Below are 22,372 nucleotides of genomic sequence, written 5' to 3'. Positions count from 1 at the left end.
CCCAAGTGAAGGAGACAAGAGATTCATCCCATCTTTGGGCTGGCTGGAGGCTGAAGAAAGCAGAGGCAGAGACTGAAGGACAAATCTTTGGATTTGGAGACATTTGGAGGGAGTCCTTGAAACCAAGAGGCAAAAGCTGCAAGAGCTCTTCAAACCAAGCAGAGAACTAGGTCTCTAAGCTAACCAGGCTATATTGGAGGAAATAAAAGATCTGAACTTTTATCAGCTGGCTGCATTTTGAGGTGATTATTACTTTCAACTGAAACTTAGGCTGCCTCCAGAAAACCTCCCTGAGAAACCTGCTCACTGCCAGAGAGAACTTATATTTTAAAAGAAGAAAATCACCACATTTTGGCGCCCAACATGGGGTGAACAGAACAATTCTCAGATGAAGAAATTGAAACTATTTCTAGCCATCTGAAAAGATGCTCCAAGTCATTATTAATCAGAGAAATGCAAATTAAGACAACTCTGAGATACCACTACACACCTGTCAGACTGGCTAGAATGACAGGGAAAGATAATGCAGAATGTTGGAGGGGATGTGGGAAAATAGGGACACTAATACATTCTTGGTGGAATTGTGAATACATCCAACCGTTCTGGAGAGCAATTTGGAACTATGCTCAAAAAGTTATCTGTGCATACCCTTTGATCCAGCAGTGTTACTACTGGGCTTATATCCCAAAGAGATCATAAAGAAGGGAAAGGGATCTGTATGTACACGAATGTTTGTGGCAGCTCTCTTTGTAGTGACCAGAAACTGGAAACTCAGTGGATGCCCATCAATTGGAGAATGGCTAATAAACTGTGGTATATGAATATTATGGAATATTATTGTTTGGTAAGAAATGACCAACAAGATGATTTCAGAAAGGCCTGGAGAGACTTACATGAACTGATGCTGAGTGAAATGAACAGAACCAGGAAATCATTATATACTTCAACAACAATACTATATGATGACCAATTCTGATGGACCTGGCCATCCTCAGCACTGAGATGAACCAAATCAGTTCCAATGAAGCAGTAATGAACTGAACCAGCTACGCCCAGCAAAAGAACTCTGGGAGATGACTAAGAACCATTACATTGAATTCCCAATCCCTATATTTTTGCACACCTACATTTTTGAGTTCCTTCACAGGCTAATTGTACAATATTTCAGAGTCCAATTCTTTTTGTACAGCAAAATAATGTTTTGGCCATGTATACCTATTATGTACCTAATTTATATCTTAATATATTTAACAACTGCTGTCATCCTGCCATCTGGGGGAGGGGGTGGAGGGAAGGAGGAGAAAAATTGGAACAAGAGATTTGGCAATTGTCAATGCTGTAAAGTTACCCATACATATAACATGTAAATAAAAGGCTATTAAAATTAAACAAACAAACAAAAAAGAAGTGCTTACACCAAAACCTCTTATTTAAAAAAGAAATGAACCGGCAAAGAAGAACTACAGAAACAAAACAGGGAAGACTGGGGTTCATCCTCAACGGAGAACATTTAAGTAAAAAAGCTTCTTCTACCCCAAAGAGTAATGTGAAATGGATCCCTGCCCAAGAAGAATTTATAAAAGAACTCAAAAAAGAATTTAAAAATCAAATGAGAGACATTGAGGAAAACTTTTTCTTAAACTCAAGAAAAACAAGAAGATTATAAAAAAAAAGTTAACCTAGAAAAGAAGGTACAGAGTCTCAAAGATGAAAATAATTCTTCGAAAATTAGAATTGGGCAAGGGGAAGCCAGTTAAGTTATGAGAGACCAAGAAATAATAAAACAGATTATAAAGAATGAAAAACTAGAGCAGAATGTAAAACACTTTATAAGAAAAATACCAGATCTGAAGAATAGTTCAAGAAGAGAAAATATATAAGAATAATTGGACTGCCTGAAAGTTGTGACCAAAAAAGAGCCTTGACACAATAATACAAGAAATAATCCAAGAAAATTGTCCTGGAATGATAGAACATGAGGAGAAAGTAGAAATAGAAAAAAAAACTGATAACTATCACAACAAAATCCTTTGTGAAAATCACATAGGAATATTGACAAATATTGAAACCCTCAGACCAAAGAGAAAAATTTGCAAGAACCAAGAAAAAAAGTTCAGTATGTTGGAGCTATAGTTAGAATTGTACAGGATTTATCAGTAGCCACAAGAAAAAAACACAAGTCCTGGAATCATATCTATTGACAATCAAAACAACAAGGCCAGCAAAATTATCTATAATATTGAAGGAGAAAAAAATGGATATTCAACAAACTTGCAGATTTTCAGCACTTTCTATCAACCAAACTTGAACTTAATAGAAAATTAAAATATTAAGAGCCAGTATCGAAGATCAATTTCAAGGAACTCAATATAGACAAATTGTTTTGTTTTGTTAACATGGGAAATGAAGATCATATGTTCAAGTTTGCTATCAATAAAAGGGTACCTCAAAAGAAAAATTGGGGCAGAGTTAAGGTAAAAATAGTAATTGTTTTATACAAATGATGTTCAGGGGAAGAATAGACCCAAAAGCATTAGAAGAAGAGGAAGGCTCATAGTTCTGAAAACCTACTCACATCGAGAATGGATTAAATAGGCAACACTACATAAATACTATGAAGGGTATAGCACCCTTCAAAATCTATAAAGAAATAAGGAGGGAGGGATGGGTGGACAGCAAAGTAAAGAGTGAGGGAAGAAAACAAGGAAGGGATCCATGGGTGGAGAAGTTTAAGACATAGCAAAGCAAATTAAGAAACAGAATTAAAGCAAAGTCAGCAGACATGAGAAAGATATGTGTATGTGTATGTGTGGGGGTGGAGGTGGGTATATGTATATATATGTGTATGATTATATCTACATATGTATACACAATATATCCTATTATTAATTATAACCTGCTGGGAGTAAGGAGGAGGAATGAAAGGGGGAAACAAGGAATAAAGTAAAAAAAAGATACATAGCAGAGAACAAAAGGACACTTTACAAGGAAGTAAAGATGGATACAATGGAAGTAAAGATAGATAGATAGATAGATAGATAGATGGATAGATAAATATACTTTCTTGAACTAGCAATTTGTTCCTATAAATTTTGAATTATCCCTGATATTATGCTGGACACATGGAAATATTCTTTTCTTTTGTATTCCTTTATGTTTTTCTTTTTTTATTCTTTTTTTAAAGATAAAATAATTTTTAAAAAATTAATACATTATTACCTAACTTCATTCTCTTTATTCTCTTTTATTAGGTGACTAAGTTTTTTTTTTATATATCTCTGTAATTCAGCTTGCAAAATTTACCTACCATTTTCTTCCATATATTTGTGTGAGCAAACATTTTCACTTTATTCTTGTTTTAGATTTAAAAAAAAAAGAATTCTCTGCAGAACCAGATTGAAGACTGCATTTGTCTCACTTTGAGCCATACTTTAGAAATGTTCTGCATTGAAATCAAATTAAATGTGATAATTATTTTATATTAAACATCTTCCAAATTGTAACTCACTTCATCAAAATGTTATTTATATTTAGCAAGACTTGTAAAATGAAGAAATTTACTGTGCAGCCTTGTAAATAATACTGATATCTTACTGTAATGTTCTTAATTCTTATAGAATATTCTATATAAAATATTCATAATTGTTTTATAATTAAAGTTTCATAATTTTATATTTAAAGTTTTAATAGTTGTAGGTAGAATAAATAATTATAATTACATAATATATGCTTTACTTTGGGAAGAAAAAGTTACTATTATAGTTAACTGTAAGTCCTTAGGGAATAAGTATAAAATAATATTGAGTCCTATATTAAATTAGCCTGGAGGCTCACGATATTTATTGTTGTTGTAGTTGCAAGAGTTTTGTAGAATTAAAAAAATAGAAATTGTTGAATAAGAGAAGTCTATAATTATAACCATGACAACTTAAATTCTACCTCTGCCACCTTAATATTAATATTCCCCACAATTTGTTTTTTATCATCACCTGTTTGGCAAGTAAGGAGAATGATTTCATAAAACTACTAAAAAAAACTTAAGGGGCTCTCTGCTAGCTCTGGGATAAAATTCCAATTCTTCATTTAAGCTTTGAATTGATAATTAATTTATGAAATTATGAAATAGGAGCAGGCACACCTTGTTCTTTGGGTATTTGCTGGGAAAGACCTTGACGGGAGTGGAAGACAGAACTGAAATCACATTTTAATAATCCCAGAGCAGGCAGATGGCACAGAAAGTACTGACGAGTGGGTAAAGGGGTACAGAGGCAGACAGCTTGGGGTAAGGGATTTAGATGGTGAAAGAAGGCAAGCAGTGGTGGGGAAGAAGAAGGTTTGGAGGAAGGGGAGAAGCAGTGATCATCACTCTTATACCCATGGCTTAAAGTTGGGAACACTAGCCAGCATGGCCTGGAAGCAGAGGCAAGAAGGCTAGGGATAGGCAGAAATCTGAGATCTTACTTTCATATAATTTTTTTGAAGGAAACTGACTCTTATCTGATTAGTTCAACAACATGTGGTAGTTGTCCTTCATTCTCAAAGGGGACCATGACATCAGGGAAGTGTTGCCATGACATGCATCCAAATCTTTTCAGAGTTGTGAGTAAATTAACAAGTTCACATCACCTCAAAATTATCAGTATAATTTGGTGATTTGCTTTACCGTCTGGAATTTGTCTGGGATTTACATATTATAAGACCAAAAGACCCTGATAGCAATACCCAGATGGCTTCCCTGATAGAGAACATGTTAGCAGAATGTGAATTTTGGTTAATATATTATATAATTTGTAAATTATGCCCTTTTGATCTTTGGAACAGTTTGTTCATGACTTACAGGTTTCCTTTTGCAATCTTACTTCCTGCTATTACCCCTTTATATTAGCTAATTATAAACTTACTATATTAACTAAAACTGAGGAGAAGAGGCATCAGAAGTGCCAGAACAAAGTACAATTTTAAATCAAGTCCTCTGAAGTATGGCTCCCATTCTAGTTATTTCATATTATTTGTCCTTTTTATACTCTGCTCTAATAAATCTAGTCTGCTAGCCATTTCCCATCCATAATACTTCCCTCCTGCCTATGATTCTTTACACAGGTGGTCCCCTATGTCTGGAATGTCACCTTGAATCATTAAATCCCTAGTTTTCTTCAAAATATAACTTAGTTGTCATTTTCTACACTAGGACTTTTACATTTTCCCTCTCTCCTTGAAATAATTTTTATTTGCTTATCTTTGTACTGGTTGTTTCCTTCAGGAGCATGAAAGCTCCTTGACAGCAGGGTCAATTACTTGTTTCTCAGCTTTATATTCCCAGCACTCAGCATAGTGACTTGTACATTGTTATTATTCAGTCATTTCAGTCCTATCCAATCCTTTACAACCCTGTTTGAGGTAGTTTTGGCAAAGATACTGAAATGTTTGCCATTTCCTTCATGAGCTCATTTTCCAGATGAGGAAACTGAGGTTTAACAGGGTTAAGTGACTTGCCTGGAGTCATATAGCTAGAGAGTATCTAAGGTCGGATTTGAACTTAATGAAGAGTCATCTTCTTGACTTCAGGCTTGGCATTCTACCTACTCTGAAGTCTGGCTGCCCTTAAGAATTTAATTAATGATTTGTTGAACTGAGTTGAGCTGAATATCAGAAAAGAATCTCTTGTTACTTCATAAGTCGATGCCATTGTTTTTTTGTTTTTTTGGGTTTTTTTTGTTTGTTTGTTTTGTTTTTGCTGAGGCAATTGGGATTAAGTGACTTCCCCAGGGTTACACAGCCAGGAATTAAGTGTCTGAGGTCAGATTTGAACTCAGGTCCTCCTGACTTCAGGACTGGTGCTCTATCTATCCACTGTGCTACCTAGTTGCCTCCTGGAAAACATTTTATCTTTCCAATATTCTTACACTTTGCTCTCCTCCACATACTCTACAACTGGTCTCCTTCCTATTTCTGAGAAAGGAAGATAGGCAAGAAAAACCAATTTCTCTTCTCTCCTTCCCTTAAAAACAGGTGGAAACACTGGGCAGCCGGTGGTACTGTGGACAGAGTACCAGACCGGAAGTCAGAAAGATCCGAGTTAAATCTGGCATCAGACACTTCCTGGCTGGGTGACCCTAAGCAAGTCACTTATCCCTGCCTGCCTCAGTTTCCTCATCTGTACAATGAGCTGGAGAAGGAAATGGCAGACGTCTCCTTCCACAACGACGAGGGAAGGAAGAGTGGGCTCGGCTAAAGCTGGAGTATTTCCCATGAAGGCACCCCACCTGGGCAATCTTTCCCATTGTCAGGCTGGGCTTCGGCTGGGCTACATCACCTACCTTAACTCTCAGGCCACGGTTTCAGTGTATGTGCTCTGCCTTGGCTCCAGGTGAAGCTCAAGCTATAAGGGTGGGCCACCCATAGGCACCTGGCAGAGCAGAGGCATCCCATCCAAGCTCCGGATTGCTTTCTCCTACAGTCCAGCAGCCGGGCCACCCACAAGAAGACTAGGGGAAATAGGCAGAGGAAGCCCAGACAACCACAAGCTGCCCCAACTTTCTGAGAGCCTTTTGCTGCTAGACTGTTCTTGTGCTGTGAATCTCACAAAATATGGTTCAAGTCTATCAGTAGTTCATTAGCATTGAAGACAGAACAAAGTGGTTAAGCACCTGCTTTCTCCCCATGGTGTATGTCCTTTAAACTGGATAGCCCAGAGCATCTTAAACGTAACATGTCTAAAACAGAACTCCTTGTTTCCCCCTACACTCACACCTTGCCCCCAACTTCCCTATTATATCCATAGGCACTACTATCATTCCAGTAATCAAACTTTACAGCTCCAGTGATGTCCTCAGATCTTTATTCTTACTGTTTCCAGTTATCTTGCTGCCATCTTCTCTACCAATGACTTTTCCTTAGAGAACTCTTTGGAACAATTACTTATTCCAGGGCCCAGTTGTCTGGATTGATGAATCAATGAGCACAAACTTGGCATAGTCAACCAGAGCTGACCAGACTCAGACCTTTGGACTATGCTTCCAGCTCCCACACTGGCCATTTTCTTGCCACTCCCGCTGTTAATATGGACATATCCCTCCACCTCTTATTCTGGGGACTTGAATTAAATTAATATTATTATTCCTTCCGAAAAGCATGTCAATTGTTTAATCCCTTATGGCTCCCCAATGGCTCCATCTCTTGTTTTTCCAGACCAAAATGCCTTTCTCTAGCTATGGCTTTCCTATGCACTGTCCCCTTCTTAAGGGCAAGGACTGCTTAGTTTTTATATTTGTATCCTCAGTTCTTACCACTGTTTGGCACATGTTGATCATTTTAGTACTTATTCATTCTTTCTTTCTTCCCAAATAGCTTGTCTTTTCTACTTTATGATATCTCTCATCTTTCCCCTTTCTAGGTATGGCTTTCCTATGTACTCACTTCCACTATTAAAATATAAACTTCTTGAGGGCAGGGACTGTTTAGTTTTTGTATTCGAATCCTCAGTTCTTAACACAGTGTTGGCAAACATTGAAGACTTAGTATTTATTCATTCATTCTTCCCGAATAGCTTGTCATTTCTACTTTATGGTATCTCTTTTCTATCCCCTTCTCAATTCCTACACATAATTTAAACTCTTATCCCCACAATGTGGACCATTTTAACAAAATAAATGATTTCCCCCCTCAATTTCTATCTTCTAATATTCTTCTAAATGATTTTCCCTCCTCAGTTTTTATCCTATTTCAAGACATCCTCCACATAGCTTCCAGCATTTTCTCTAAAGAGCTAGTCTGCCTATGTTATTCCCCTCATTAATAAACTTGAGTTTCCTCCCTATTACCTTTAAGAATAAATGTTAACAGGGCAGCTAGGTGGGGCAGTAGATAGAGCACCAGCCCTGAAGTCAGGAGAACCTGAGTTCAAATCTGACCTCAGATACTTAACACTTCCTAGCTGTGTGACCTTGGGCAAGTCACTTAACCCCAATTACCAGCAAAAATTTAAAAAAAAAAAAAAAAAAAGAAGAAGAAGAAATGTTAACTATTTTGTTTGGCATTTAAAGCTCTTCACAACCTGGACCCTAACCTGTTTCCAGACATGTGTACCTCATATGACATTCTATTTGCTAGCTTTCTACTGGTCATTTCCAACTCTCAAAAACACTCCATCCCCACCTCTGCCTCTTAGAAGTCCTAGTTCCTTCAAGATTCAATCAAATGCCACTTTCTAGGTGAAACCCTTCTTGACCTTCCTCAGCTCCTAATATATTCCGCCCACTACATCACTGCCTAGCAACTTTGTAGGCAGCTATGTGGGTGACTATTGCTTTCTTCAATAGAATGTAAGCTCCTTAGAACCAAGACTGTTTTAGTTTTGTCACTGTATCCCTAATGCCAAGCAGTGCCCCGCAATAGTAGAAGCTTAAATACTTGTTAATTGACAGATGATTGAGTGTAGCTCTTGGAGTCACACAGCAAGAGACAAGGACAATCAGCTTAAAGCTGGTTGAGACCTTAGAGACCATCTACTCCCACCCCCTCCTTTTAATAGATATAGATATCAAAACCTATGGTTCATAGTTACACAGGTTAAGTGACAGAGCCTTGAAGCTAAGGCCAGAAATCTTCTTTGGAGCACAGAATTAGACTTGGAGATAGAGTACTAAAGCAAATCTTTGAACTCTTTGAGTTTGGGGAAATCATCCACACAAACCCTAGTAGTAGATTCCAGTATTATTCTACATGTAAAGTCAAAGATAGTTCTCCAATCTCTATCCAAAACACATTCTTAATTACAAAATCAATCACTCGCAAATAACTTCCAAATCTTTATTTTTACCACAACCTCTCATTTGCCTAGAAGGTACCTCCACATAGGTAACATTCACAGGAATCCAATTGGCCAGCTGTAATTTAGAAATGAAATTTAAAAAGGGTATGAGAATATGAAAGCCTGAGTCTTTTAAAATGTCTATATAATTATAGACATGTCCCATGGTTCACTGTAATGCTTGCATAATATATCTGGCTTAGTTTAGACCTTTGAATAAAGTTAGGCAGTAAGAAGATATCTGTAGGATCCTGAGACACAATGATAGGTTACAGTAACATTCATTCAGCATGATAGTAAATATTCCTAGTTAAGGAAACCGTTGGCTAAACTTTTAATATATGCAGAGTTAAACAATGACAAGATATTTTTGTTTGAAAGTACTTTTTGGACCAGATCCATTACAACTATGTTTGATGACCACTGAGTAGTTGTGTGGGGTAATGGATAGAGAGCTGGCTTTGGAGACAAGAAAAACTAGGCTTTTGACCAAGTGTAGCCCTGGGAAAGTAACTTAATCTTACAGTATTCTGAGCAGCTCCCTAAGATACTCACAGAGAAGGTGCTGGTTAACCTTTGACAGAGGGAGCTTCACTCTCAATCAATGATATCACAGGTCCAGTTCCTATTCCCTTTAATAATAACAAGCAGGATGTAATCGAGTTGAATATTTTATTTTGACTTTACATGCGGTGTTAAAAACCCAAAGTACATAGTATTTACACATCCACAATACAAGTTTACAAGATATCTATACATGTTAAAGTACTCTATAAAACAGTATAGAGTAACTTCAATTTAGGGTTACTTTTTTATGCCGTACCATTAAAAAAGATACAATCTGTGTTTACCTTTGCACAAATGGATAAAGCATTTAAAAAAATTAAATTAACAGAATTGAGACTAGATTGAATGTTAGAAATTTCAACATAAATACTGATAGAACTCACATTACACTCTACAAGGCAGCACAATGTTACAGAAAGTTATCAGGGCTCACGCACAAGTATTGTTTCAGTTTTACACAAGTCAGGATTAATATTGGTAAAGTGAATTCAAACAAACATTTGTTGTGGGTGAACTGAGCAGTGTTTGTTGTTGGTGATTGTTTAATCCATTATTAATCTACAATAATTTAGTTGCACTATTGAAGTGTTTTAAGAACAAAGACGAGAGCTTTGGGGTTTCCAGAGTTCTCAGGAAATAATGCTCTTTAAAAAGCAATATCCTTTAAGGGAAAAGAATAATTGCATTATTCTATGTTGTGTGTAAAAAAAGCAAAAACCAAGAAGCAAAAACCTTGGCCTTCAGCAAATTCTCCTTCCCAACCCCCTGCAATGTAATCAGCTTTATTCTCAAGATACCAGTTGAATTTTTTTTTCTTTGTTCTAATAATCCACGAGTGCTCTCTGCCTTGGTTCTTTCTACATTAGTTTCAATAAGCAACATGTTAACTAAAACAGTCATCGGTGAGGCACATCCTCAACTGCAAGTGGTTTCAGTAAAACCACATAAATGATCTTTTACAAGATCTCGGCAGGTGTCACATTACCCTGGAAACCTCATTTAATTTCACATTCTAAGTGTTTCATCTGGAGGAAAACAGGAGTGGAATGTTCATCATGGCAAAGGATAGGCCGCAGCCGTATGATTGGACTGGTTCTGTGTGTCTGTGTGTAAGTTTTAACCATTAATTGTTCTGGATCATTGTATGGTTTGTTTTTAAAATAAAAAAATCTTTTCAGGTGCTGGTTGAGAAATACACAACTGGCACTCAGAAAATGATGTGCGATAGTGAGAACACCGGACAGATTCTAGTACTTTTACCATTCTCATGAATAAGGCACAAAATGCACAGATTCAGGTAAACCCACACATAATATTTACAGCAAATTGTCATAACCTGCATGACTTTGGAGAAAAATCTTCACATAACACAAACATAAACAAAATGATTGCACTACTGTTAAGTTTTTTTCAGACTGCTTCTGTAGGCCAATTGATGTTGACTTTCTCACACACTTAACAAAAAGGGAAGTGGGGGACATGAATGGAGGTACAGGGGGAGAGGATAGGGAGAATTTTTCTACAGGGTAATATTGGACAGAACCAAAGCATAAGCTTGCCTTGGTACATCCAAAGTGAGAATGACTGGGGTTTGGATTCACAGTGGACAGGCAGCTCGAGCTACCAAATACTGGTGGAAAAACTATGGACTCATTTTTAATACCTCTTTCCCTCAAAACTGACAAGATCATAATTGAAGGTCGGATGAATAGCAGCACAAGGTTCCTTAGGATTTTTTTTTTACATTCTGGCACTGGGTCCCACATCATTCCAGCTAATCACCTGAAACCTGGCTCCATTTTCTATCCCAAAACTCAACCCAGTGGACTGCTGTACAAAGACATCGGGGTCTGTTGTTCAGTCATGCTCAATGTAAACAATTCCATAGCATAAAAAAATGCAATGGGTACCTAAGTAGGTTCTAGTGTATACATAACACACACACACACATACACACATGCACGCACGCACGCACACAATCACAACAATTTGTCGGCGGCACAAACAAAATGCCAACCATGAAAAAAAAAATGCTACAGTTGGGCCAGAGACTGAATTTTCAGCAAATTGCTCGGTAACCTAGAAGTTCATTTCTTGGAGACATTACCATCCTTTTTTTGACATTTGTGCAAGAGGCAAGGTGAATGCATACATATTAAATGTTCACATTTAATGGGAAGACCACACAACACGGCAGTCTAAAATGAACCCATTTTCAAGTATTTGCTTACAGATTCTTCTGAGTACTGTATTTGCTATTTATTTATAACCGTCCAGTAGCCCCGTTGCTACACCTCCTTAACTTCAAACAAAAGAAATGGAATGACCAGCACCTTCCTTTGTTTTTTTTTTTTGTTTGTTTGTTTGTTTTCAGCAAGTACTTGGAAGCCTTGCAGTAGCTACATGTGGCAAGTTCAGATGTTGCCAAAGTCAAGCAGTTTCTTTGGCCACTTGGTTCTCTTTAAATACAAGTGAGTCTCTTGTCTTAAGGTCCCCACCTCCCACGTCCCCCCTACAACCAGCACAGCTAAAACACCCAGGAGCAGGACGCGCCAGTCTTAGTAGGTGTATTTGTTCAACGGTCTGACTGATGGGGTTTGAGGGACGAACGAGGGTTTGGGGGGCACGTCGGGTTTTAAGGATGGTGTCCTCTTTATTCCCGTCCGCGGGAGGGTGCCGTTACTGGTATAACTGCTCTGTCTAGAAAGGGAAGGCTGCAGGTGAACGCTGACCGGCGTCCCCTGCATGTAGTCCATCTTCGCACCTCCTGAGGAGGGCACATAAGCTCCACGACTAATACTAGGCTGTCTCGATAACAAAACACCATTGGGTGAGTTTAAGTTTTTAGGCATGGCTGAGATGGAGTGCCTCTGGGAGGAGTTTTTATGATAGCCCCTTTGTCTTTCCAGAGAGGTCATGGGAACCCCGGGGGCGGTGGGCACATCCACCCTCTTTGTGGGGCTATTCCTCGGGAGAGTAGAAGGAGGAGAATACAATGATGCTTCCCGGTTGGGGACCTTAGGTGGAACCTCGGACATGTTTCCCATTGGATCCAGCATAAGGGTCTGGTGAGCCATCTGAATATCTCCCATGATGGCTTTGGGGTTACTGCTCGGGTCACTAAGGTGTTTCAAGAGATCATTGAAAGTGTTTCTGGAATCAACAGAACGCCGGTGATCTCTTTTGCTGGATTTGGTGAGAGGGTGATCAATATTCTGAAGCTTTTTCTCAGCTTTATGAGCGTTAGAATTTGAGAAAGATGTGTTGTAGTCATGGGTAGCATTAGGAAGAACAATGGCACTGGGAATGTGCCCGTGACTTAGTGGAGAGTGGGGTGGGGGGCTGGAAGGGAAAAACTGAGGGGCATCTTTCCTTGAAGCACCATGCGCCTTCTCAGCCTGGCTTTTCATGGACTGCAGGGTCTTCTGCTGAAGGACGGGGGTGGACTCGGGGGTAGGAAGGGCAGCCAGCTCTGGAGGCTGGCCGCGGTGATCCATGATCATGGACTTCGTATCTCCGTTGGGCGGGAGCTCTTTACGGCTGGTCAGGAGGTTGGTGTACAGTTTGGGAGAATCAATGTTCTGCTGATATTCCTTGACAGGGCTATCGAACAGACCATTCAGTTTGGCAAAGCTGCCACTGGAGTCCGTACAGGACTGAGCAGACTCGGCGTCTTTGTGGATCTTCCTGGACTTCCGAACAAACAAGTCACGGTAACAGTAAACTGCCACGCCAGCGATGAAGGCCCCCAGAACGAAAGCCGCAAAGACGCACGTGATGAGAACATTCATGTGTACCATCTGGTTGGAGTCTCCAGATTGTACCTCCCACCTTACACCTGTAATACACATGTAGGAAAAGAAAGGAAGGGCTTAGTCACTCTTCCAGCAAACAGCTTTGGAAAAGAGTCGTTATCGTAATGTTACAAGCAGTAGTACTTCCAGAGGGTTAACAAGCTTGGTTTGGAGGGACAGCTCCCACAACTTGACTACAGAATTCCCAGGTGAAAGGATGGTGACAGCTGAAAGGGCTGTTATCAGAATTACACATCCCTGCCTATCCTTAGTTACAAGGCTTCCTTAACGATTGAGTGCTTGTCTGTTTACCAGTCTTCAACACCTCACTATTTATAGCATAAGCAGTTTAGATACTCTTAGTAACTTTAAGGATTTCTGCCAGAAAATTGGGGTTAGAAGGTGTCTTTCTGTCTAGCGAGGCAACTCGTCAATTGCAAAGGGATTTGTCTTATGTCTTTCTTGCTAACCCACAAATCCACAGCAAAGGGCAGCTGGTATTATGATAAACAATGTATGAAGTAACATAAATGTACACACCATGCTAATAGAATCTTGACAATTTGCTAGAATTTTGTTTTAATATAGTCACACATATTTTGTTCATATACTAGAAGCATTCATTGGGTAGCTGTGAGTCACTAGTTTCCCCGAGTGCGTTTGCTACAGTTATTTCTTTTCTTTCCCTTCCTGCCTGAGGAACACTCTTGAAATGTATTATAAAATCCACAGTCTAGTGAAATATACTAGTGAGGCAACAAAATACAAGAATCGGAGAGATATTTAACTTAGACCTAGAAGAAGAGTGGATTAGTTGGTAATTGTTGGAATTTTTAATGTAACCACAGACATCCCACAGTCAAAACAACGTTAGTTTAAGGAGGAACCTAGCTCTGTTACATGCAATAGACACAACTATCCCAGAGTGGGTGAAAATAAGAATAAGATTTTGAGATTTGCTTGCTTTTGGTTAGTTGCCAAGGCCTTTGAATATTAGTTTAGGAGTCAATGTTCAGGGTTATTATAGATTTCAGTGGCATTGTGTAAGTCTCAGAGAAAAGGAAGGATGAAAAGACTACTAAAACAAAAGAAAAAAAAAGAAACTAGAAAAAAAGAAAAAGAAACTTATGAATAATAGAATAAAAAGAAACATAAAATCCCAAATCAACAAATAGAAATCATAAATGACAATGCACTGACAAAAAATAAAAACTGTTTGGAAACCTGATATCGTGTTAGATAAATAGTATAGTGTGTATTTGTTTCCAGTATAATTTATCTAGTAAAAAGATCCAGCAAACTTTTTTTTATTATTTCTTATAATAAAAATGACAGATGTAGAAAAATAGTTGCTATTTTCTGTTGTTTATTATACCCATACCAGTTAATGTTTTATGCAAATAAATATATGCCTATGTGTATATATAGATATGTATATAGATACCTATATATTCATTCATTCATTCAATTTAATATTTTGTATTATTTATTTAATTTATATTATATGCTCAATTATATTAATATAGTAAATTTATTTTTATGTAATTTAATATATAAAATATTCTATACATCTATATAAGTAAATGTATATGTGTATAACATACACACATATATATTTCTATAAAGCATTAACTAGTATGGTTATCATAAGCAAGAAAAAATATGTGTGTGCGTATATATGTATTTTATGTATTATATATATATGTGTGTACATATATACACACAAATATTTTTATTTCTATAAAGCATTAACAAGTAGGAATATCCTCAGCAAAGACAAAACATGTGTGTGTGTGAGTGAATAAGTATGTATGTTTGACAAAATAATTGTAGTCTGGGCTGCTGGACACAATCTTTAACTGTCCTTAATTCAGAGGGCACCAAATAGCAAACACTATTTTCTGGTGTTGCTTAAAGGGCCCTCCAATTTCTTGCCCAATGTCTCTCAGACCATTAGTTCCTTCTGAGAGAAATCTACCATATCAGGATCACTTTCATGGCTGTTTTTTTTTTTTTTTAATCAGTCTTCTCTTTATGAATTGTCCAAAGATGAAAGATCTGTTAAAGGACACATTTAGACTTAACCTAAGGAGACACAAGGGCCTGAGAGGAAAAGCTGTGTAAGCAATGATACATAAAACTCTGCCAGTGTCACTTCTCAAAAGCCATAAAAGTAAAAGGAATTAAGGCACTCTCAGAAATTAAGTGTCCCTGCACTTGGAGCCTTCAAATGTCAGGTTTCCACTCAGTTTGTAATGTATTCCCTGGTAAGGCCTTACCCTTTGGGATACCTGATAAAGGATCAGTAAAATCAGAAGTGTTTGGTTCATCTTGAACTACAAATTTCCGGGAGCTCGTCAGTTTAGGTTTCCAGGAATCAATCACTTTGGGTGTTATTTCTGGGATACTTGCCATTGTGGTAACAGAAGATGAGGATACCTCCATGTCTGTGGTGGCAAACAGATTTTTATTAATGTGTGTGTACAGGGGAAAGAGGAATGTTCTTCCCCCCTCACTAGTCTGTGGCATTTCTTAGCATATTAGAAGGGATATTGAAAGAAAGCTTCTTCCAGCTCTTCACACAAACGCATCTGAGGAAACTAAGCTGAATCCCTTCCCTTCCAAGGGAAGAACAAAAATAAAAAAGTACTTATGAAACAACATTAAACAGGTTTCAAAAATAAACAAACACAGGAAGTTCCCATTGAATACCCCATGGCCATTCATGTTATCCCGGGAGAGGGGAAAAAAAAAAAAAATCATAGTTCTATTTAGTTTCTATTTCCTTCCCTTTAGAGAGCTATTTAATTTCCTCCTGTTTTTTTCTTTTTAAAAGCATATTCATCAAAGTTTTTAAATGCATATTATGTGCCACATACATGATTTAGGAAAGCCTAATATATATTCTGAGCAATAAGCTAAATAATCTGCTTAGAAAATAGCTGATCAGGTACATTTGAAAAATAGATTTTTGACCCAGGAAATGAAGGATACCCATAAGTTCTTTTCTCCCCCGAGGCAATTGGGGTTAAGTGACTTGCCCAGAGTCACGCAAAACTTAGAAGTGTTAAGTATTTGAGGCTGGATTTGAACTCAGATCCTCCTTGACTGCACCACCTAGCTGGCCCCATCTACAAGTTCTGATTATGCTCTTGTTAGATTTGAAAACTCTAGGTTTACAGATCATTCACCCCTCCCTCCAGAGAGATCATGGTCCATGACAGAACCCCGAAGCTGGAAGTGCTGGATGCACTTTGCTCAAAGTTTCCCCCAAATCCCTGTGGAAATGTCTTCAGGAGAATTAAGAGTTTCATGCAAAAAGAAATGGAATCAACAAGCAAACCAATGACTGCTTCCCTATTAAACATGCCTTCCTGGATCAAATTTGCCACCCTTTACTCTGAGAAATGAAGATGCCAGGGAGTTTTAGAAGTGCCAGTCGGAACAAAAACCATTGAATATTTTAGCATGCCTAGAACAGAAAGCAGCTAAATGGATTTTCTGGAAGTTTAGAAAACAAAACAAAATAAAAGATCAAAATTCTTTTAGGTAAAGACCTCAAGGATTACATTTCAAATGGGTGCAAATGGTCCCAGGTCAATCCACTGTGACAAGACACAAATGCAAGTCTGGAAACAGCCCACTGATATTATAACATATCAGGGCTTGGTTTCTGTAATCAATTAACTAAAGGCCTCATCAGGCTAAAAGGCCTGATGATTTCTATGATCACAAAACACTCTGTAACATTTCTAAAACTTGTAAATACACATTTTAGCAAATGCGTATTTGTTTTATAAGTCTTAAGAAAGGTGAAGAGAGAGGGGGAAAGGCAATGAAATCTGCCATCCATGGGCATAGATGGCCAAGTGAAGCATTCACAATGCAGGAGAAGGGGGAAAAAAGCTAGATTGACTTGCGTGCAGCTGAGATGCAGTCTATGTTAATTAGACTTCTTTAAAAAAAAATTTATTTTTTTAAAGGATGTGTCTTAGTAAATGATAAACTGTTAACATGCGGCTACACAGAAGTAATGTGTCCAGAAAGACAAAAGGTCTCTCACTACCATCAATGGGATTATGAGTCAAAGCACAAAAATGAAGGGCTGCCAAACTGCGCAAAAGGGGGGAGAAAGAGGGACTGAAAATGCTGAACTGAAGGAAAGAAAAAGTCATTAATTCAAAAAATTAAAAAAAACTAACCAGATGTTGGACCGCCAAATATTTTGTAATCTGGTGTAGTTGAAGTAGGCAAAATTTCTAAAAGAATTAAAGGAACAAGTAATCAGTGCAAAGTAACTAAAAGAAAGCAAAAATTTATAAATTCTATATAACTAAAAAAAGTCAAACTAAAAGACTGCCAATTCAAAAAACAAAAACAAAAAACAAAAAAACCTATTCCAACACTTTTCTGTAGATTTCCTAAGCAGTTTTAAGAGGTGAAGAGGAAAAAAAAAAAAAAAAAAGGAAAACTTCCTTATTGAATCCCCAAGACCAAATAAATTGGCTTTTGCGAAGTTTTAAGTTAAATGCTAGGTGGTAAGGTGAACAGTGTCCTTATTAAAAAGTCAATCATCAGGTAATGTCCACATGCGAATGTGGCCATTGAGAACTGCACAAGAGGCCCAAATGATCTCGTCTTACCATGGCAGTCCCCAAGTTGTGCTGTGTTGCCATATTCTGTGTCTTGCTCATATCCTCCAGCACTGTGGTTATGGGAAGCAAAGAAGTCCTCAGTTAACAACCTTCATAGGAATACAAGTGACAATCAAAGCAGGACCAAGAACATAAAATTGGTTAGCAAATACAGGAGAGGGGAAGTCCCCCCTCACCAAAAAAAAAAGCAGCAGCAGCAAACAGTATTACCTACAAATATCCCCTTGCTACAGTGAATGTATATGCTGAATAACATATTAGTGAGGATGCTTAGGATAATGGAACAGTTATTCAGTTTTTCCTCCTCCACCCATATATATTCCCTTTTCTGACTGTGCTTTTCCTGTCCTTGTCTTTATGTCCATGCTCAATAAGAGTGGAAAAACAAATTCTTACAACTCTGCTAGAATTAAAGGCCTTAGGACGACACACCATCGAATGGAACAATTGAAATTCTGCCTAATGTTACAATGGGCACTTACAGCATCCCAGGTTTCACTCGGCCACAGGCTCCCTGGCTTAGCCAGCCACAGTAAGGGTCCCGAGAAGCAATGCAAGATCTGTATAAAAAATGAGAATAGAAGGTAACTTGGGTTCTTTCAATCACCCAAAGGTCTCCATGTGGGCAGCTTCCAGGTTAAGGTGAAAACAAGAACATCAGCTTACTTTTTACACGACCCATAACGCTCACAGCGACTGAGAGGAATTCTAATAATGCAGCTGGAGAAGGCCACATACAAGGCATGGTGATCTTGATCCAGCTGCAGAGAGATGACCTTTCTGTCCTCTTCACTCTCAGCATTACACCTGTTCAGGTAGGAAACATTTTGATGTTTTAAGTCAGACCCCACATGAACTGGAGAAGAAGGCAAGCATCTGGATTCTATCAATCTGCTGAAACCAGGTGGGTCTTCAGAAATCTGGGCAGATAACTTCTCTTAAAAATATCAATTCACATGTTCAATCTTTTATTTCTTGGAGAAAGATTGAGCCCAAGCAAGTTCAGTTTAAGGCTGGATAAACAGTTCCTAAAAACTGTCAGGAAAAGAATTCTGTATCTAATAGACACAGAATCAGAATTTCTACTTTTAAAAGGGAGAACACAATGTTTTGGGACAAACAGTTTCCTATGAATGCAAGAATATTGAAAAAGTGTCAGATTTAGGATTCAGAGGCTCTGGGTTTGAAACAAAACTTTACCACTTGATCTATGTTACCATATTGGACAATTTAATAAATGTTTCTGGGCCCCAGTAATATAATATCGAACCTCAGTTCAACTAGAAAAAGTTAGAGCCACCTTCAAAAGAAAAACCAATAAGGATGTCACAGAACAAATTGGGAAATGTACCTCTGTCCATACACCAGAGAGAAAAGGGGATCTCATCTGTATTGTCAACTTGGTCTTAGGATCAGATAATTTTGCTGGTTTTTTTCCCCTCAAGGATTTCAAAGAGTCTGTGTGTGTGTGTGTGTGTGTGTGTGTGTGTGTGTGTGTGTGTAATGATAATAGATGTCAAAAGCCTGATCAAATTTAAAGCTGGCTAAAAGGTTCTTAAAGATTGTCAATTTTTGAGTTGGGTAATGCACAATAGAGAAACATGACTTTTACGGGAAACAAGGAAAGGAGTTTATACTTCAATATATTTATTACTTCCATCTTGGAAGGGAAGCAATATGATAAGACAGAAAGAAGAATGGATCTGGATTTGAATCCCCACACTGCTATAGTAAAAGCATCCTTTGCAATGCTTTTTATCCAACTCTTTTATTCTGGTGATCCAAAGGATCTTATTTCATGAGGAGTTAAAGAAAACACTGAAACAGATGTGTAAAAATTCTTTTTTTTTTCCACTTGTAATTGTAGGCTAGCATGTGGCATCCTAAAATATCTCTGCAATATAATAGGAGTGGTGTTGGGTGAAATCAAGAGTGGATGCATTTTTAGCCTGCTCAGTAGTTCACCTTACTGACAAATCTGGGGTCATCTTTGTTGAAAGATACTCCCATACCAAACCATGACTACTTTATAGATCAAGGAGGACAGATTGCTTTATTCACTCAACTCTATGTGACCCCATGTGGTTTTGTTTTGTTTTTTGGTAAAGAACCTGCAGGGATTGGCCATTTCCTTTTCCAATTCATTTTACATATGAGGAAACTGAGGCAAACAGGGTAAGTGACTTGCCCATAGTCCCACAAATAATAAGTAAATGTTCAAGGCTAGACCTATCCCCAGGAGGAACTTAGAGGGAAAGCACTGAAAATGTTGAGGCAGTGCTGGAAGAGAGTTCTTGTAAAATATACTTACTTCGCATGGTTGAAAGCATCAATTTCTTCCAGTAACACGCTGTCATTCAAGGAGAAAGGACTAGTCTTTGCCAGGATCTTAAGTACCACTCCGGCTTCTGAGCCAAGGAAAATGACTGTGTAGTTTTGGTGTGGTCCGGCTGAATGATCGACTGCGATGGAAGTCAACCTGTACCTACCCAAGGAGAAGGAAAATGATGTGGTCAAGTTGAGCGCTGAGCCAACAGACAATGGCTCTAGTAGACCCAAGGGTCATTTCCTGAGCAAGCCTACCTGACTCGAGTCTTTGTGAACCAGGGCTCCTCAATGATGGACGGGACAGCAGAGTCCATCAATGGATGTGATTTGATGAAGGACAAGGTTTCATCAGGGAAATCAATTGAAGTTTTGTAAGCCTCTGCAAGGCCATGCTTTGCACAACAGCCAGGCCTGAAAGGACCAACACCAATAAATTTTTCTTTCACTAAAATCAAAGTTCTAGCATGCTAATGAAGTTAGTAACACAATGTGTAATAGAGAAATGAGGGTGTCATCTTTATTTGGGGAAATATATTTATTTTGCTTGACCTCAGAGGGCACAACCAGTAGCAATGGATGCATGAGGCAGAGAGGCATATTGACGCTTGCAATAAGGAGGTATTTTCTAATAGTTAAGACTGTCCAAAAGTGAAATGTGATGTCTCAAGAAGGACAAGTTCTCCTGTCACTGGAGATTATCAAATGGATCCTATATGAATACTTGCAATATGTTGCAGAGAATATTTAAGCTTTAGGTATGAAATGGATTAGTTCAGGGGAAATTACCTGGGTTCAGAGACTCAGAAGTAGTCTGTCAATAGATGTTAGAAGGTTTATGGTTTTGGACTTGGGGAAAGTTACATCTATATTTCTATATAATTGGTTTCCTTTGTGATTCTAAATAACTTATTTTATTCACTGAAAAATCATTCAGAAAAGGGGTTCACAGGTTGTTAAAGGGGTCTGTCTGTAAGTGAGAAAAATAATAATTCCTGGACTAGATGGCTTTAGAAGCCGTCCCTATTCCAAATGGGAGATTGCATGATTCCATGATTCTGAAAGGACAATAGAGAGAGGCAGGGGAGTGCTGAAGAGACACAAAGAAGAAATGCTATTTCCACTTATATGACTATCCTTCCATATTTGATAACTTGCAAAAGTGTTATTCACAAACCAACTTTACTGACAAATTATTAAGGAAATTGAAGAAGGAATTTCAGCACTTTGTGGAAAGTTGGAATTGGAAGCTTCCTTTTTTCTCTTGCAAGGGTAAGAGTCTACAATTCTATGATTCTTTACTGTGTCAGGAATAAGACCTCCTAATTCAGATCTTTTTTCTTCATTCCTTCCTTCCTAAAATTCTTCTCTTTTTCCCTCCCTCTCTCTATTCTTCCTTTCATCTTCTTTCCTTCCTTCCCTCCATCCAATCCTCTTTTCCTCACTTTCTTCCTTTCTCTTTTGCTTCCTTCCTTCCTTCTTCTCTCCCACCTTCCTTTTTTTTTTTTTTTTTTTTTTTTTTTTTTTTTTTTTTACCTTGGCTTAGGGACTTTGTCTTCAGGGACTGCTGTCCAGACAGAATCTGGGGTCTTCTGTTCTTTAAACCTTCCCTTGAATACTTTTTCAATGTCATCCATGCTGAAAGCACACACAGCTGAACCAGGGATACTGTAAGAAGAGAGAAAGAAATAAAAATTAACTGGGAGATTTTAGCAAGGAAGCCAAGAACTTTTCTGAAGGTCAGGCACTGAGTCCCTTACCTGTTAAGCTGTGTGGTAAACACGCCAACCACAGTGGGGATGCCATTGATTTGTATGATGTCAGTAATGGACTGAAGGACATCAAAGTAGAAAAACGAATCCCCAGGGACAGAACAGTTGAGTCTGGCTTTGAGGAAAGAAGTCCAATGTTTCTCCAGGACCCGCTGGGATCCACCCATGTCATTTTTGCATATACGGGCCACTCGAGAATACACAGCCTGTCCAAGTGAAGAAAAAAGAATAGCAGGGATGTGAATGTGGGGGGAATCAGCAGAAAGAAAGCTGTTTTGTAATAGATCAATACAAGATGGGAAGACTGTCTAATTTAGAAAAAACCTTTTTTTTTTCTTTTACAAAAAGAGTTTACACCAGACTAAGCAAATCAGAGAGAAGGGCTATTTTAATAATAATAGTTAGCACTTATTTATATAGTGCTTTAAGATTCACAAAACACTTTATAAA

General features: G+C 38.0%; 1 protein-coding gene across 3 annotated transcripts in view; it reads right to left on the bottom strand.

Moving 5' to 3' along the window:
* Positions 1-9,467: 9,467 nt before the first annotated feature.
* SEMA6D (semaphorin 6D) overlaps positions 9,468-22,372 on the bottom strand; it is a 544,855-nt gene continuing 531,950 nt past the window's right edge. Inside the window, exons 11-20 of one of the 3 annotated variants that reach the window (XM_051980589.1) lie at positions 21,911-22,128; positions 21,687-21,818; positions 20,409-20,564; positions 20,137-20,310; positions 18,492-18,632; positions 18,308-18,385; positions 17,814-17,914; positions 17,373-17,429; positions 15,462-15,617; positions 9,468-13,214 (exon numbers count right to left, since the gene is read on the bottom strand). In XM_051980589.1, the coding sequence (XP_051836549.1) occupies positions 11,935-13,214; positions 15,462-15,617; positions 17,373-17,429; positions 17,814-17,914; positions 18,308-18,385; positions 18,492-18,632; positions 20,137-20,310; positions 20,409-20,564; positions 21,687-21,818; positions 21,911-22,128 (2,493 nt within the window). In that variant the 3' untranslated portion in view covers positions 9,468-11,934. The remainder of the gene's footprint in view (positions 13,215-15,461; positions 15,618-17,372; positions 17,430-17,813; positions 17,915-18,307; positions 18,386-18,491; positions 18,633-20,136; positions 20,311-20,408; positions 20,565-21,686; positions 21,819-21,910; positions 22,129-22,372) is intronic. The other 2 variants (XM_051980590.1, XM_051980591.1) reach the window with 2 other exon arrangements.

The sequence above is a fragment of the Antechinus flavipes genome, chromosome 2 (genome assembly GCF_016432865.1).
Source record: "Antechinus flavipes isolate AdamAnt ecotype Samford, QLD, Australia chromosome 2, AdamAnt_v2, whole genome shotgun sequence".
NCBI classification, from domain to species: Eukaryota; Metazoa; Chordata; class Mammalia; order Dasyuromorphia; family Dasyuridae; genus Antechinus; species Antechinus flavipes.
Note: the sequence above shows the minus strand (reverse complement) of the source record. Positions and strands in the feature narration are given on the sequence as shown.